Raw genomic sequence first — 15,110 nt, forward strand, 5'->3', positions numbered from 1 at the left:
CCCCGCCCCCTCTCCGTTGGAGTCCCTCAAGGCTCTGTGCTAGGGCCTCTACTTTTTTCCATCTATACCCTTGGCCTAGGACAACTCAAAGTCCCATGGCTTCCAGTACCACCTATATGCGGACGACACTCAGATCTACCTCTCTGGCCCAGATGTCGCCTCTCTGCTGTCCAGAATCCCGGAGTTTCTGTCAGACATATCCTCCTTCAACTCTCGCTTCCTAAAACTCAATGTAGACAAAACCAAACTCATCATCTTTCCCCCATCTCGCGTTATCTCCCCTACCTGATCTATCTATTATAGTAAACGGCATCACGCTCTCTCCCGCACCTGAAATCCGCTGCCTCGGGGTAACTCAATTCTGCCCTGTCCTTCAAACCGCACGTCCAAACTCGTCACCTCCAACTCAAAAATATTGCCAGAATCCGTCCCTTCCTCAGCCCACAATCTACTAAAACTCTTGTGCATGCCCTCATCATCTCCCGCCTCGATTACTGCAACACCCTCCTCTATGGCCTCCCCGCTAACTCCCTTGCACCACTCCAGTCTGTCCCCAACTCTGCTGCTCAGCTAATCCACCTCTCTCCTCGCTACTCCCCTGCTTCACCCCTCTGCAAATCCCTCCACTGGCTCCCAATTCCCCAAGGAATCCAGTGCAAACTACTAACACTGATCTACAAAGCCATCCACAACCTGTCCCCTCCCTGCATCTCTGAACTAATCTCCCGATATCTTCCCTCACGTAATCTTCGATCCTCCCAAGACCTCCTACTCTCCTCCACACTTATTCGTTCCTCACACAACCGCCTCCAAGATTTCTCCCGAATATCCCCCATCCTCTGGAATTCCACATCTCAACACGTCCGATTATCCACCACCCTCGGTTTCTTCAGACGGAACCTGAAAACCCATCTCTTCAGGAAAGCCTACAATAACCATTCTGCCGCCTCACCGACCGAGCTGCCGCCACGTCACAGACCACCCGAGCTGCCGCCACGTCACCGGCCACCAGTGCTGCAGCACACAAACCTCCTGTCTCTTCCCCATCATCCTGAAGAATGTAAGTCCGCAAGGACAGGGTCCTCTCCCCTCAGTACCAGTCTGTCACTGTAAATTTGTTTACTGTTAACGATATCTATAACCCTGTATGCAACCCCTTTTCCCCATGTACAGCACCATGAAATTAATGGTGCTACATAAATAATAATGTTATTATTATTATAATTATTAATAATAAATATTATAACGCTGTTGCGATTAAAAGAAAAAAAAAAACTGACACTCAACTGTCGTCGCTAAGGGACAGGTGCCGGTGTTGCCGCTGGCTCAGGCCACTTGTCCCTGTTCCACTGCCACGCGCCGCTGTGTCTGCCGTGTCCTCTGGCTGTGACTGTTCAGGCAGAGGGCGCGCACTAACCACGTCATTGGCTGTGACGTTCAGGACAGAGGGCACAGAGGACCCTGAAGACACAGCCCGGCGATGGAAAGGGGACAGGTGAACATCGCAAGGCTCACCCTCCCCCGTCATACTCACCCTCCTGGCGTGGTCTCCGCTTCTCCGATGGTCTCTGGCGCCTGCAGCTCTTCCTGTGTTCAGCGGTCAGATGGTACCGCTAATTAAAGTAATGAATATGCACTCCACGCCTCTGGGAGTGGAGACGCGTCCATATTCTTTACTTTAATAAGGGTACCATGTGACCACTGAACACAGGAAGAGCAGCAGGAGCCAGAGACGTGCAGAGGCGCACAAGGTAGGGCGAGTATGTTGTGACAGCCGCCGGCTCCTGCCGCTCCCCCTCCCTCGCCGAACCCCTGGTACAATGACTCAAGTATAAGCCGAGAGGGGCACTTTGAGCGCCCCCCCCCCAAAAAAAAAAAAAAAATAAAAAAAAATTCCAGGCTTATACTCGAGTATATACGGTACATATTTTGTATTATACTCCAGAGCTGCACTCACTATTCTGCTGGTGCAGTCACTGTGTACATACATTACTGATCCGGAGTTACATCCTGTATTATACCCCAGAGATGCCCTCATTCTGCTGGAGCAGTCAGTGTACGTACATTATCATGTATCATACTCCAGCACAGGATAAGTAAATGTAATATATTTGGAAAGTTGCCATGTATGAATTGATAGCGTATCTTATGGCCGCTATTACTCAGGTGGATTAATAATGCAGCAGGTTCTGGTAATTGATCAGATGCATTCAAGTCACCTGCACCACAAATATCTATACTTATAGCATATATAAATGGTCCCATCATCAAGAGCTGAGTGGAGTGATCTCCTTACTATATAAATGTATACATTTTCTTCTTTTGGTTTAGTTCCGCTCTACCGACCACAACAATATTTAGACATTCAGGACTTCAGACAGCGCCCCCTTAAGGACAACGGAGTGAACAGCTCACAGGTAGGCAGCTCATGCAGTACACAGAACGTGCCAGAGCAGATTAGCTGGATTAGAAAAGGACTATTTGCAGAAAGAATTTGCAACATTAATGATGGATGCAATTGCTGAAGACCATCCTAGATGGGTGCCACAAGCAGTCTACATCCTAGATGGGTGACTACAAGCAGCTCGAAGGTGCCGTGCAGTCTGTACATATGAGGGGTATTTGGCAAATACGGCTACCGAGACATGACTTCTAGAAGGGATCAAAGTTTATTCTGCACGCAGAGCTGCTCATTCATTTTTACCCCTCATCAGTTCTGTTCCTTGCCAATTATAGGATCTCTACTTACAAAGGTTTTTTTTTTTATCTACTGGTAATAATAGGGGGCGAACTGTCACAGCCCATCTTATCATTCCCTTCATAAAACAAAAAAGCCTGACAAGTTCAGAATGAAGAATTATATTCTATTTGGCAGAACGTACTTTGTCAGCATTTGGCTCTTCATCATCTTCCTCACATTCTTCTTCCCCTTCCATTTCCTAAAATGTAAAAAAAATTAAAAAAAAATGTCTAACTCAACATCCAAAAAGAAAATATAAAAGTGACCGCTTACCACTATCACTAGTAAGGTTACACCCCAAGGAGATAATGGAGACAAATATTTCAATAACAGGATGTTACAATAAAGGGTTAAGTAATGTCCACTTAAAAGGTCCCATATAGTCTTATTGGTGTCCGTTGGAAGAATAAAGGTTGCACCTCATGTCAGAAAATGCCCCAGGCGAGTGAATGTTCCCTAAATCAATATGACGGGATGGCAATTTGTTAATATCTGCCCGTCTATTGGACGTTCATCGATTGCAATGGGTGCCGATTAATACCTAATAAACGCAGTTGTTATGCTCCAGGTACAGCATGAAGGTCAGTACACATTTGTTCTCACTGATACACACAAAACAAAGCCGCCTGTGAGTCAGCAGCAATCGGTTTGGACAATCTTATAGGGGGCCCCGTGAACAAGGTTTGTCCTTTAAAATATAATAAATAGTGTTGTGAACTCACCTCCTCTTCTACTTCCTCCGCTTCCTCAAACTACAAAAGAAGAAAAAAATAAAATCAAAGCGTTATTTTCAAAGATGATTCTATGGAGACATTACAGAACATTTTAGTCACAGAAACTTTACTAGGCATGTTTGTTTAGTTCATTTATTTTGTGGTTGTCAATAGTGAAGAGCAAATAGTATCTAAAGGCTCGAAGCCCACGGTAAGAGATGTAAGGTTGGATGCATTATTGCAAAACGTCATTTCTGATGAGACAAGCCCTTTACCAAATGCTTCATGATCGTAAACATTTGGTGCAATAAAACATACACTGTCCTCATCCTCAATGGCTTCTCCAGTGAAATACAGAACAGCTCGAGGAACTATTCTTTCCCGGAAAAAGTGTCCGAGCTCAAAGTCAGCAGCTAAAGAATTCTCCATCTCTTCGTCCTGTAAAGAAAGGGATGACATTGTGGGTAAGAGACACGTTCACATTGACATTTCCCACAACACAAATACTTAGAGGTTGAACCTCTATGACAAGTATTTTACACACAAAATGTTTACTATATATTCTTTAAGAGACCAATTAAACAAAAAAAAAAAAAAAAAAACACCTGTATCACACAACATTCACATTTCACTTACCAATTCTCCTTCTACAGGTCCTGAAAAACAGAGGAAAAAGAATAAATCAACACATGTATATCAATTATGGCCAAACATAATACCATAAAGGCAATGCAGGGGGTCATAGATGACAGGGAAGAAAGAACTACAATTACATATTAATATTAGGCACTGCTCAGGCTGCCAATCCAAAAAGCACTAAAACAGTGATGTAGAGAGTTAAATGGAGCAGTGGGAAGTATGTACAGTACAACCACTGCAAGGGGGGGGGGGGGGGGGGGGGAGGTCAGAAACCCATTTTTTTTTTTTTTTTTTTGGGAAGACCGGAGGTCTATCATTTGATCAGCACAAAATCTGCACTAATGAAATATAATTTTTAGGCAGGAACAGTAGTGTCATACTTAATGGTGGAAGTTTAGAAGACAAGAGGATTATAGATAATGGAAGCTTGTTGATTCACCTTTGATTGGAGTGAAGAAGTTGAAGAAAGACTCATTGGGAACTTGCTTTGTTATAGTCCGTACGGTGCCACGTCCCTTGTGCTTCTGCTTCTTTTTTATTGTTTTAACTGTAACATTCTTGCCTTTTTTCCAGTCGATAGTACATCTGTTATCAGAAGAAATAATTATGTGAAATAGTTCTCATCCACAGGGATATAATTCCAGTTGTGAGAGGTTTCAGCTTACAACCATTCACTTTAACCCCTTCACCCACGGAGCTTTTTCCGTTTTTCCGTTTTCGTTTTTCGCTCCCCTCCTTCCCAGAGCCATAACTTTTTTATTTTTCCGTCAATTTGGCCATGTGAGGGCTTATTTTTTGCGGGACGAGTTGTACTTTTGAACGACATCATTGGTTTTAGCATGTCGTGTACTAGAAAACGGGAAAAAAATTCCAAGTGCAGTGAAATTGCAAAAAAAGTGCAATCCCACACTTGTTTTTTTGCTTGCCTATTTTGCTAGGTTCACTAAATGCTAAAACTGACCTGCCATTATGATTCTCCAGGTCAGTACGAGTTCATAGACACCTAACATGACTAGGTTATTTTTCACCTAAGTGGTGAAAAAAAATTCCAAACTTTGCAAAAAACAAAACAAAACAAAATTGCGCCATTTTCCGATACTCGTAGCGTCTCCATTTTTCGTGATCTGGGGTCAGGTGAGGGCTTATTTTTTTGCGTGCCAAGCTGGCATTTTTAATGATAGCATTTTGGTGCAGATACGTTCTTTTGATCGCCCGTTATTGCATTTTAATGCAATGTCGTGGCGACCAAAAAAACGTAAATCTGGCGTTTCTATTTTTTTCTCATTACGCCGTTTAGCGATCAGGTTAATGCTTTTTTTTTTTATTGATAGATCGGGCGATTCTGAACGCGGCGATACCAAATATGTGTAGGTTGGGTTTTTTTTTTATTGATTTATTTTGATTGGGGCAAAAGGGGGGTGATTTAAACTTTTATTTTTTTTTATTTTTTTCACATTTTTTTTTACTTTTGCCATGCTTCTATAGCCTCCATGGGAGGCTAGAAGCAGGCACAACGCGATCGGCTCTGCTATGCAGCAGCGATCATAAGATCGCTGCTACACAGCAGAAATGCCGGTGTGCTGTGAGCGCCGACCACAGGGTGGCGCTCACAGCCACCGGCGATCAGTAACCATAGAGGTCTCCAGGACCTCTATGGTTACAATGTACAAGCATCGCCGACCCCCGATCATGTGACGGGGGTCGGCGATGCGCTCATATCCGGCCGCACGGCCGGATGCGGTAGTTAAATGCCGCTGTCTGCGTTTGACAGCGGCATTTAACTAGTTAATAGCGGCGGGTGATCGCGATTTCACCCGCCGCTATTGCGCGCACATGTCAGCTGTAAAAAACAGCTGACATGTCGCGACTTTGATGTGCGCTCACCACCGGAGCGCACATCAAAGCAGGGGACCCGACATCTGACGTACTATTACGTCAGATGTCGGGAAGGGGTTAAAACTGAACCATCAGGTGTCTTATGACAATATCAGAGAGTAGCGTAGGAGAAAGTGGAGACGCTGAGCAAAGTTTTTACTAATTATTTAAGTCATAAATGCTGCCAGGATTTACAGCGCGTCTTGAATCCTGATCCTTCACCCATGTTGGAGAGGTGAAAGCAGGACGTTCAGGCTGTGTAATCGCAGGCGGTAGACAGAATAAATCTAGAACATATCAGAGGACACAAATCTTACCCATCACAATCGACAATTTCAGGGCCTTCAAATGAAAAGGGATCGGTAGAGTCCGGTTCAGACTTCATCTTGTAGGTTTTTGTCAGTACATGGTTAGCAAAATACTCATTTGGTTCAAAGTGGAACTCTAATGTGAAGGACTGGAAAATAAAAAGGGTTACATAGTAACGAGTCTTGTAGTGATCTGAGCTTTAACCATACAGTAGATCTGGACACCATCTAAAAACAGTGCCGACATTACCTGACCGCAGCCATTATTAATGTCCTAAATACTAGACATCAACTGCGGAAAATCCCAAATTACTCACCATCGGCTGCCCTGGCTCAGAGAACTTCACTTTTACATCCTGCAAGTGCTTTAATATTGGCTCATCGTATTCCTGCAAGAAGTGGGGAAAAAAACAAAAAAACAAAAATCACTATGAACAGAAGCTAAATTGTTAAAAGGACTTCACCACCAATCCTCAAATATTCTAGGCCATATGTCATAATCTACTACAGTATATAATTGTCTAAGGGTCACTTCCGTCTGTCTGTCACGGATATTCATTGGTCGCGGCCTCTGTCTGTCATGGAAATCCAAGTCGCTGATTTGTCGTGGCAAAACGGCAACGACCAATCAGCGACGGGCACAGTTCGGCGGCAAAATGGCCGCTCCTTACTCCCCGCATGTTTTGATCTCCCGGAGGTTTCCTACTCCACACTGATGAGGGGCAAATACCCCGAAACAGCTGTCTGTGGATGGATACCATGTTTTGGCATAGGTGGTTTTCCTTTATTGGATGCTGCCCTTCCCGTGGTTGTTCCTTCCCTGTGAAAGACCTGGCTATTCATTGCTTGCGTTGAGAAACATGTGATGGTGTCTCTGCGGCTTTTCTACATGCATTTGCATATTTCCCATAAGGGATGGGGGCAGTGTTCTGGATCACTGCGTTGAGAAACACGTGGTGTCTCCGCAGTGTTGGATGTTTTGATCTCCCCGAGGTCATTCATCCTCATGTTTATAGCCTTACTCCCCGCAGTCAGTGCCCGCTCCATAATCCCCTCCAGTCAGCGCTCACACAGAGGGTTAATGGCAGCGGTAACGGACCGCGTTATGCCACGGTGTAATGCACGCCGTTACCGCTGCTATTAACCCTTTATGACCAACTTTTTACTATTGATGCTGCCTATGCGGCATCAATAGTTAAAAGATCTAATGTTAAAAATAATAAAAAATAAATAAAAAAATAGTTATATACTCACCGTTCGTCGGCCCCTCGGATCTAGAACAGGCCTTTCCCGCTCCTCGCAACGCTCCGGTGACCGCTCCATGCATTGCGGTCTCGCGAGATGATGACGTAGCGGTCTCGAGAGACCGCAATGCACTCTTGGGACTGGAGCGCGCGAGGAGCATCGGTAACCGCTTCACCTGGATCCTGGGCCAATGGAAGGGGAGTATATAACTATTTTTTATTTTAATTCTTTTTTTTTTTTTTTTTTTTTTTTTAAACAGGGATATGATGCGGGTTGTGCTACACACTCCGTGGGCTGTTATATACTACATGGCCGGCCGCGAACAATCAGCGACAGGCGCAGTCCGGCTGCGAATTGGCGCGGGATTTGAACCACGCTTCACTAATTGGTCACGGTTGGCCGAATCCTGTGTATTCAATGTATTATTCTAAAATCTTCATAAATAAACTACATACATATTCTAGAATACCGATGCGTTCGGGCTACCATCTAGTCTTAGTAATAAAAAGCAATGAAGGGAGAGAAAGAAAATAATCATCAGCAATTGACATCTGTAGTCCATAAACTTCGACCACTGACAGCAATGATTACCATTCTGTAATGTTGATCTTATAGCGCCCCCTAGTGTTGCTGCTCCTGCACTTTATGGACACCTTGCATCTTACCCAATAGAAAGCCATGTATAATTTCATTACGGTTCATACTTCTATAAACTGGGCACTACTTACGTGCAAAGATATATTAATCATGTCTACATTCCTAAATATTGTGAGCCAGAAGTCTGGGATCCCTTTAGGGTCTTCTGTATTTGGTGCGTCTGATATTGTCATTTTCTTCTTTACATCTTCCTAAGATTACAAATAGAGATTTTATAAGTGCCCTTAATTCCATGGTGCTGTATGTGCAAAAACATTGTTTTTGTACTGAACCCCAACAGTACAAAAAAAAAAAAAAAAAGTTACTGATGCCAAGTAAGTGCAATAAAAGTGCTGAAGGCGGTGGGATGCCGTGTGCCATCTCCGGCCAACAGTATAGATGCAGAAGAGTAGGGGGTCCCAGGACAGTGCTCCGGGGTGACACTAAAGGAGGAGATGACTAATCCAATCTTTGTTACTTACTGATAGTTTGTCTTTGTCATCGTCCTCACCGCCGCTGTGCCATTCAGATTCTGCATCTGTTGGCTCTTCTGCTCCTGAAACAACGAGTCTCCTCTGGAAATAAATTAACAAGATCAGCCTCAAAGTATACAGCATGTATAACAAAACATAAGTAATTGCAATAATTTTCTGGGAGAAATACTTGGTTTGCTGGAATTATTTCAAGCCACCACTTTCGGCCATAGCTGTATATAATGATTAGCTGGTTTCTCCTGCTCCTCGCCACAATGGAGCTTGTAAATGTTTCGTCAGTGCAGAGCCGATTGTTTGTTGCCTGCTGCTGACAGGTCAAAGATGTGAAACTGAAAATGGCGCTAAGTTGATGCACATGGCAGAGTTATCTTCTGCCATTGGCATCAACAGAGCAACACTGGAAGTTTCATATCACAGCTCACAGAAGCAGGCAACAGCTCTACTCCCGTCAGCCTCTCTATATACAGCCCATCAATCTGGTCAGACAAGTGTGTACCATCCTATCCTGCAGTACATTGCACCTCATCGCCTGTATACAGAGCCCCATCTCAGCCCCCATCCTGGAGTACATTACTCTCCTCAGCCACATGCTGCAGTAAATCACTAGTCTCAGCCCCTCAATATACAGCCCCATCTGACAATAGATCATACTATTCAGTCCCCATTATACACAGCCTCATCCTGCAGCACATCGCTCCTCAGTCAATTATATACAGCACCATCCTGCAATACATTGATGATGAGCCCCTTTATGTATTACATGGGTCATCTGTTTTTTTTTTTTTAAATCAGATAATTTTTTATTAACAGTAGTCAAGTTGACAGACAATTGTGTCAAAAAGGAGAACAAACATGTTTACAAAAAAGTTTTTGAAACAGTCCCCAGTTCCCTCCCCCCCCCCCCCCTAAATACCCTTTTCCATATTAATAACAATATCAGACGGTCTATAAAATTCCTGCAGAGTCGGCGATACCTCACTCAACCAGTGCCTGGCAATTAGCTTTCGCGCAACATAATTAGCTTGCGATTGTAGTCTAGCTATGTCCACTTTATGATGATTTGGAACTCGGATCTCTTCCACATATCCCAAAATAAATATCACAGGATCGCTTGCGATGGGAAATCGTATGGCTGTACAAATTGCTTCTCCCACCTCCAACCAATATGAATTCAATCTTGCACATTGCCATAACATGTGTAGAATCCCTGCCCCCCTCGGATTGACACCTAGGACACTCGGAAGTCTGTCTCAGTCATGCCTTATATAGCCTATCTGGAGTTCTATATACTCTGTGAAGTACATATAATTGCGAAAGTCTACCCGGCTCACTTAATGATAATTGGGGAATATACTAAATGATAGCCTCCTCTATCCTTCCTAGCTCTTCCTCCCATTTCTCTCCAGAGCCTCTCACCTAGCCAAATCAGTTCTCATGCTTCGCACTGACGAGGGCCGATAGCCCGAAACACCGTGTCTGCGAATTGAGATACTGATTTGGCTTTTATCCTAAGTCATATTGCACGACTCGTTAAAGGGTTGATTGTGACTTGTAGGATCGCTACTTCCAATAGGTGGCGCTATAGAGTAAAGTCCTCTTTTTCTCAGAAGAGGCAATTTGCATATTGCTTTAATATGGAATATATTAAGAAAGGTATATAACAAATCCCTATAAATATCCAAGACTACCCCTTTCGTTCCTCCCGTCGCACAGACATAGTCCAGCAGAATCGCAGCAAAGTGAAGGACAGAATCCAATCCAGGTGAAGTATAAAAAGTCCTTTATTGTGCCAAATGCAACATTTCAACCATATAGGTTTTTTTCAAGCATGCTTGAAAAAGACCTATATGGTTGAAACGTTGCATTTGGCACAACAAAGCACTTTTTATACTTCACCTGAATTGGATGCGGTCCTTCACTTTGCTGCGGTATGTACTTTTCCATTTGGGTCCGAACTAGGAAGGGCATCCCTATATCAGTTGTGCTGTTGGCTATTTTCTAATATTTGGATAGTCCACCAGAATGTCTCTATTAATTCCCATATCCATCTATCCATCATTTTGCTCTGCGCAAGATAGGCATGTCTCAACTGTCCATATTGAAACCTACAGGTCTCCTGCAACCCGTACCTCTCCTGCAGTGCCTCAAAGGATAACAGTCCTTGTGCGTCCTGAATCTGAGCCATATTTTGAATACCCAATGCTTTCCAATTTTTGAATTTCCCCATTTTAATACATTCAGGTAATATTTCATTGTGCCATATTGGGGAGAGATTTGTTAAAAGTCCCACTCCCCTTGTCTTTTTAATTGTCTCCCATACCTTTTGAATCAATGTCAAGGTAGGAAGAGCCCTTCCAAACTTCCTGAATCCCCCCGCCTCCAATCCCTGAACCAATGGGTCCCTTCCCACCAACCAAACCAAAATCCACTAAACCGAACCCAGTCCATTCACCTCTCCAACTTCTCACCTGCGGACCCTTTGCTGCAAAAAAAAAAAAATAATAAATAAATAAATTTATAGATCCAGGGATTCGGAAGGGCCAGTCCCCCCCAGTCCCCCCATCTTTAGGCCTCTGAAGCAATTCCAGCCTAATTCTTGGCTGTTCCTTCCCCCAAACAAGGTCTCGAAATATAGGAGTTAATGGTTTGAAACCGCTTTCGGGGCAACCAAACAGGGGAATTATGCAATACATACAATAATTGGGGCATAAGAATCATTTTAATTAAGCTTATCCTTCCCACCCCTGAAAGGTATAGTTTGCACCACGCCCCTATTTTCTTCCTAAACCTGTCCAACAATGGGGACAGATTCAGATCGACGTAGCTCGAAAGAGGAAAAGACACTTGAACACCTAAATATTTCAACTGTGAAACCATTGTCAGCTTACTACCTTCCCCTGATATCGGGATGTCATCACCCCCTTTATCCACTATAAAGATATTTGACTTCTCCCAATTGATTTCAAGACCTGATATATCACCAAATGTCCTGAGAATATTCATCGCACCCTCCAAGGCCTCTCCAGAATTTTCTAAAAATAGGAGCATGTCATCTGCATATAGGGCTATTTTCTCCTCTATCATACCATACCGGAACCCCCTAACTGAAACCGAATTCCTAAATGTTTGTGCTAGGGGTTCCACTGCCAACACAAAAAGCAGCGCAGATAGTGGGCACCCCTGCCTAGTCTCCCTATATAAGCCACATGGGTCATCTGTAACCAGTATGCCATTGCTTCCTGGTATGAGCTCTGCCCTGTAGGAAGATATGCTACTTTCCATCACACCATCCCTAATGAGAGCAGCTTAGTCCCAGAGCAGAGATATGGTGGCAAGAAGGCAACAGAGACTACACCGAGCATGATTGATTGGGAGCACTGGAACTACAGGAGGGTCCCAGTGACAAATGAAGGGTAAATAAGAACCTGGAGGAGCATCCTTTAAAGGTGGTGGTGTTGTGATTAGTGATGAGCAAGTGTTCTCGTTGCTTGGGTTTTCCTGAGCACGCTCGGGTGGTCTCCGAGTATTTATGACTGCTTGGAGATTTAGTTTGTTGACTCAGCTGCATGATTTACAGCTGCTATCCAGCCTGAGTACATGTGGGGGTTGCCTGGGAATCCTCACATGTATTCAGCCTGTCTAGCAGCCGTAAATCATGCAGCTGCGGAGATGAAAACTAAATCTCCGAGCACTAACAAGTACTCGGAGACCACCCGAGCAATGAGTATACTCGCTAATCACTAGTTGCGATATGTGCAATACAGACAGATTCAAAACTACATTATATTGGTACAAAAGTGTGCGCATTATAAACCATATTTTGATTTTGGGAATTAAGACCTAGACGACCCTAGTCAAAAACGTTTGACACGCCTCAAACGTTTTCACACATTACCCTGAAATTTCCTAAAGGCGCTTGAGAAGATGAAGGGAGATTTTTGTGTACTCACCGTAAAATCCTTTTCTCTGAGCCAATCATTGGGGGACACAGGACCATGGGTGTTATGCTGCTGCCACTAGGAGGACACTAAGTAAACCCAGAAAGAATAGCTCCTCCCTTGCAGTATACACCCTCCTGCTGGCTCTCAGTTTACCAGTTCGGTAACAAAGCAGAAGCTTAATATTTAACAAGGATGAACTATGTCAAAAACCAAGTTAACTCAACAAAAACCAAAGCCAACAGGCTAACAGGGTGGGTGCTGTGTCCCCCAATGATTGGCTCGGAGAAAATCTCCTTTTCTCCTGCGCCTCACTGGGGGACACAGGACCATGGGACGTCCTAAAGCAGTCCCTGGGTGGGAAACAATTAACTGCAATTGCTACTTGCACCCACAAGTTACAGATGCGGCACAGCCGCCTGCAAAATTCGTCTGCCGACGGTCACATCTGCCGAGGCCTGAGAGTGAATATGGTAATGTTTTGTAAAGGTATGCAGGATGGACCAAGTCGCAGCCTTACAAACTTGTGCTGCCGAAGCTTGGTGCCGGATGGCCCAAGACGCACCCACTGACCGAGTGGAGTGAGCCTTAATCCCTGCTGGGACAGGAAGACCTCTGACTCGGTAGGACTCCTGAATAGCCGAAAGATCCATTTGGCTATTGTTGCCTTGGAAGCGGGAAACAGTTTCCTCGGTCCTTCCGGGAGCACGAATAGGGCATCTGACTTGCGGCAAGACGCTGTCCGCGAGATGTATCTCCTAAGAGCTCTCAGTAAATCCAGTGTGTGAAGGGCCTTCTCGATGCGATGGACTGGTGCCGGACAGAGTGAGGGTAAGACAATCTCCTCATTGAGATGAAAAGAGGATACAACTTCGGTAGAAAAGACGGGGATGTCCTCAAAACCACCTTATCTTGATGAAAATTCAGGAACGGAACTTGAGAGGACAGAGCCGCCAGCTCGGAGACTAATCTGATAGAGGTGACCGCAACTAGAAAAGCAACTTTCCATGAAAGGAGAGACAGGGAACCCTCCTGTAGAGGTTCGAAAGGAGCCTGTTGCAAAACTCCGAGGACCAGATTAAGATCCCATGGTTCCAACGGCATCCTATAGGGGGGCGCCAGATGGGAGACTCCCTGAATAAAGGTCTTGACCTGTAATCTGTTGGCAATCCTGCGTTGGAAGAGAACAGACAGGGCTGAGATCTGACCCTTGAGAGAACTAAGGGCTAGACCCAAGTTCAATCCCGTTTGTAAGAACTCAAGAATGGAAGGGATGGAAAAATGTAGAGGAGAACGTCCTCGGTCGCCAAACCATGAAAAGAAAGTCTTCCAAGTGCGATGATAGATACGCATAGACGTAGGCTTTCTAGCGTTGATCATGGTAGCTATGACTTCTGGAGAGAACCCTGCCTGGGTTAGGACCCAGGAATCAACGGCCATGCCGTCAAACACAGGGCCTCTGAGTTCTGGTGGTAAAAGGGGCCTTGAGATAGCAGATCTGCACGATTCGGTAATCGCCAGGGAACGTCGGCAACTAGTTGAACTAGTTCCGCGTACCACGCCCGGCGCGGGCAATCTGGCGCAATCAGGATTACCGGTACCCTCTCCGCTCTGATTTTCTTGAGGACTCTCGGTAGGAGAGGAAGCGGGAGAAATATGTACGGAAGCCGAAAATGATGCCATGGGAGTACAAGAGCGTCTGCCCCGATGGCTGCTGGATCGTGGGATCGAGCCATGAAGTCGGGAACCTTGGAATTCAGCCGTGAGGCCATCAGATCCACGTCCGGGGTTCCCCAACGACAGCAGATCTGGTGGAAGATCTCCGGATGGAGAGACCACTCCCCGGAGTCGAGGCATTGCCGACTGAGGAAGTCTGCCTCCCAATTGTCCACTCCCGGGATGTGAACCGCAGAGATCATTGAGCGGTTTTCCTCGGCCCATCGGAGGATGTGGCCTACCTCTGTCATGGCCGCCTTGCTGCGGGTTCCCCCTTGGCGGTTGATGTATGCCACTGCAGTGGCGTTGTCGGACTGAATTCTGATTGGGCGACCTGCTAGGAAGGGATGGAACTGGAGGAGAAGTGCCAGCCTGATCGCCCGGATTTCCAAGATGTTGATTGGAAGGCGTGACTCCTGGGGGGGGGGGGGAACGAGCGGCCCTGAGCAGTGTGATGAAGGAACACCGCCCCCCAGCCTAGAAGGCTGGCGTCTGTCGTCACAACCAGCCAGTGTACTGGAAAAAAAGACTTCCCTTGATTCAGGGAGGATTTCAATGTCCACCACCTGAGAGACTGTCTGACTCGTTGGGGAAGGAGGAACCGACGGTCTAGGGAGAACGGGTTCCTGTAACAACAAGCAGCCAGGAGGGCATGCTGTAGAGGACGGAGGTGTAGTTGGGCAAATGGAACAGCCTCCATAGCTGCTACCATCCTGCCGGGGACTCTCATACTGAAGCGCAGAGACTGAGATCTTTTCCGGGGGAAGAAGAACCAACCCCCGGGACGAGTAGAGTATCATTCCTAG

The 15,110-nt window shown here is 45.4% G+C and overlaps 1 protein-coding gene across 6 annotated transcripts in view; it reads right to left on the reverse strand.

Moving 5' to 3' along the window:
* Positions 1-15,110, reverse strand: part of NAP1L4 (nucleosome assembly protein 1 like 4) — a 72,541-nt gene that overhangs the window by 41,349 nt on the left and 16,082 nt on the right. For all 6 annotated transcript variants that reach the window (XM_077287113.1, XM_077287111.1, XM_077287114.1 and 3 more), the window contains exons 5-13: positions 8,639-8,731; positions 8,249-8,368; positions 6,593-6,664; positions 6,285-6,424; positions 4,532-4,677; positions 4,090-4,109; positions 3,772-3,891; positions 3,463-3,492; positions 2,883-2,939 (exon numbers count right to left, since the gene is read on the reverse strand). In XM_077287113.1, the coding sequence (XP_077143228.1) occupies positions 2,883-2,939; positions 3,463-3,492; positions 3,772-3,891; positions 4,090-4,109; positions 4,532-4,677; positions 6,285-6,424; positions 6,593-6,664; positions 8,249-8,368; positions 8,639-8,731 (798 nt within the window). The remainder of the gene's footprint in view (positions 1-2,882; positions 2,940-3,462; positions 3,493-3,771; positions 3,892-4,089; positions 4,110-4,531; positions 4,678-6,284; positions 6,425-6,592; positions 6,665-8,248; positions 8,369-8,638; positions 8,732-15,110) is intronic.

The sequence above is a fragment of the Ranitomeya variabilis genome, chromosome 2 (genome assembly GCF_051348905.1).
Source record: "Ranitomeya variabilis isolate aRanVar5 chromosome 2, aRanVar5.hap1, whole genome shotgun sequence".
NCBI classification, from domain to species: domain Eukaryota; kingdom Metazoa; phylum Chordata; class Amphibia; order Anura; family Dendrobatidae; genus Ranitomeya; species Ranitomeya variabilis.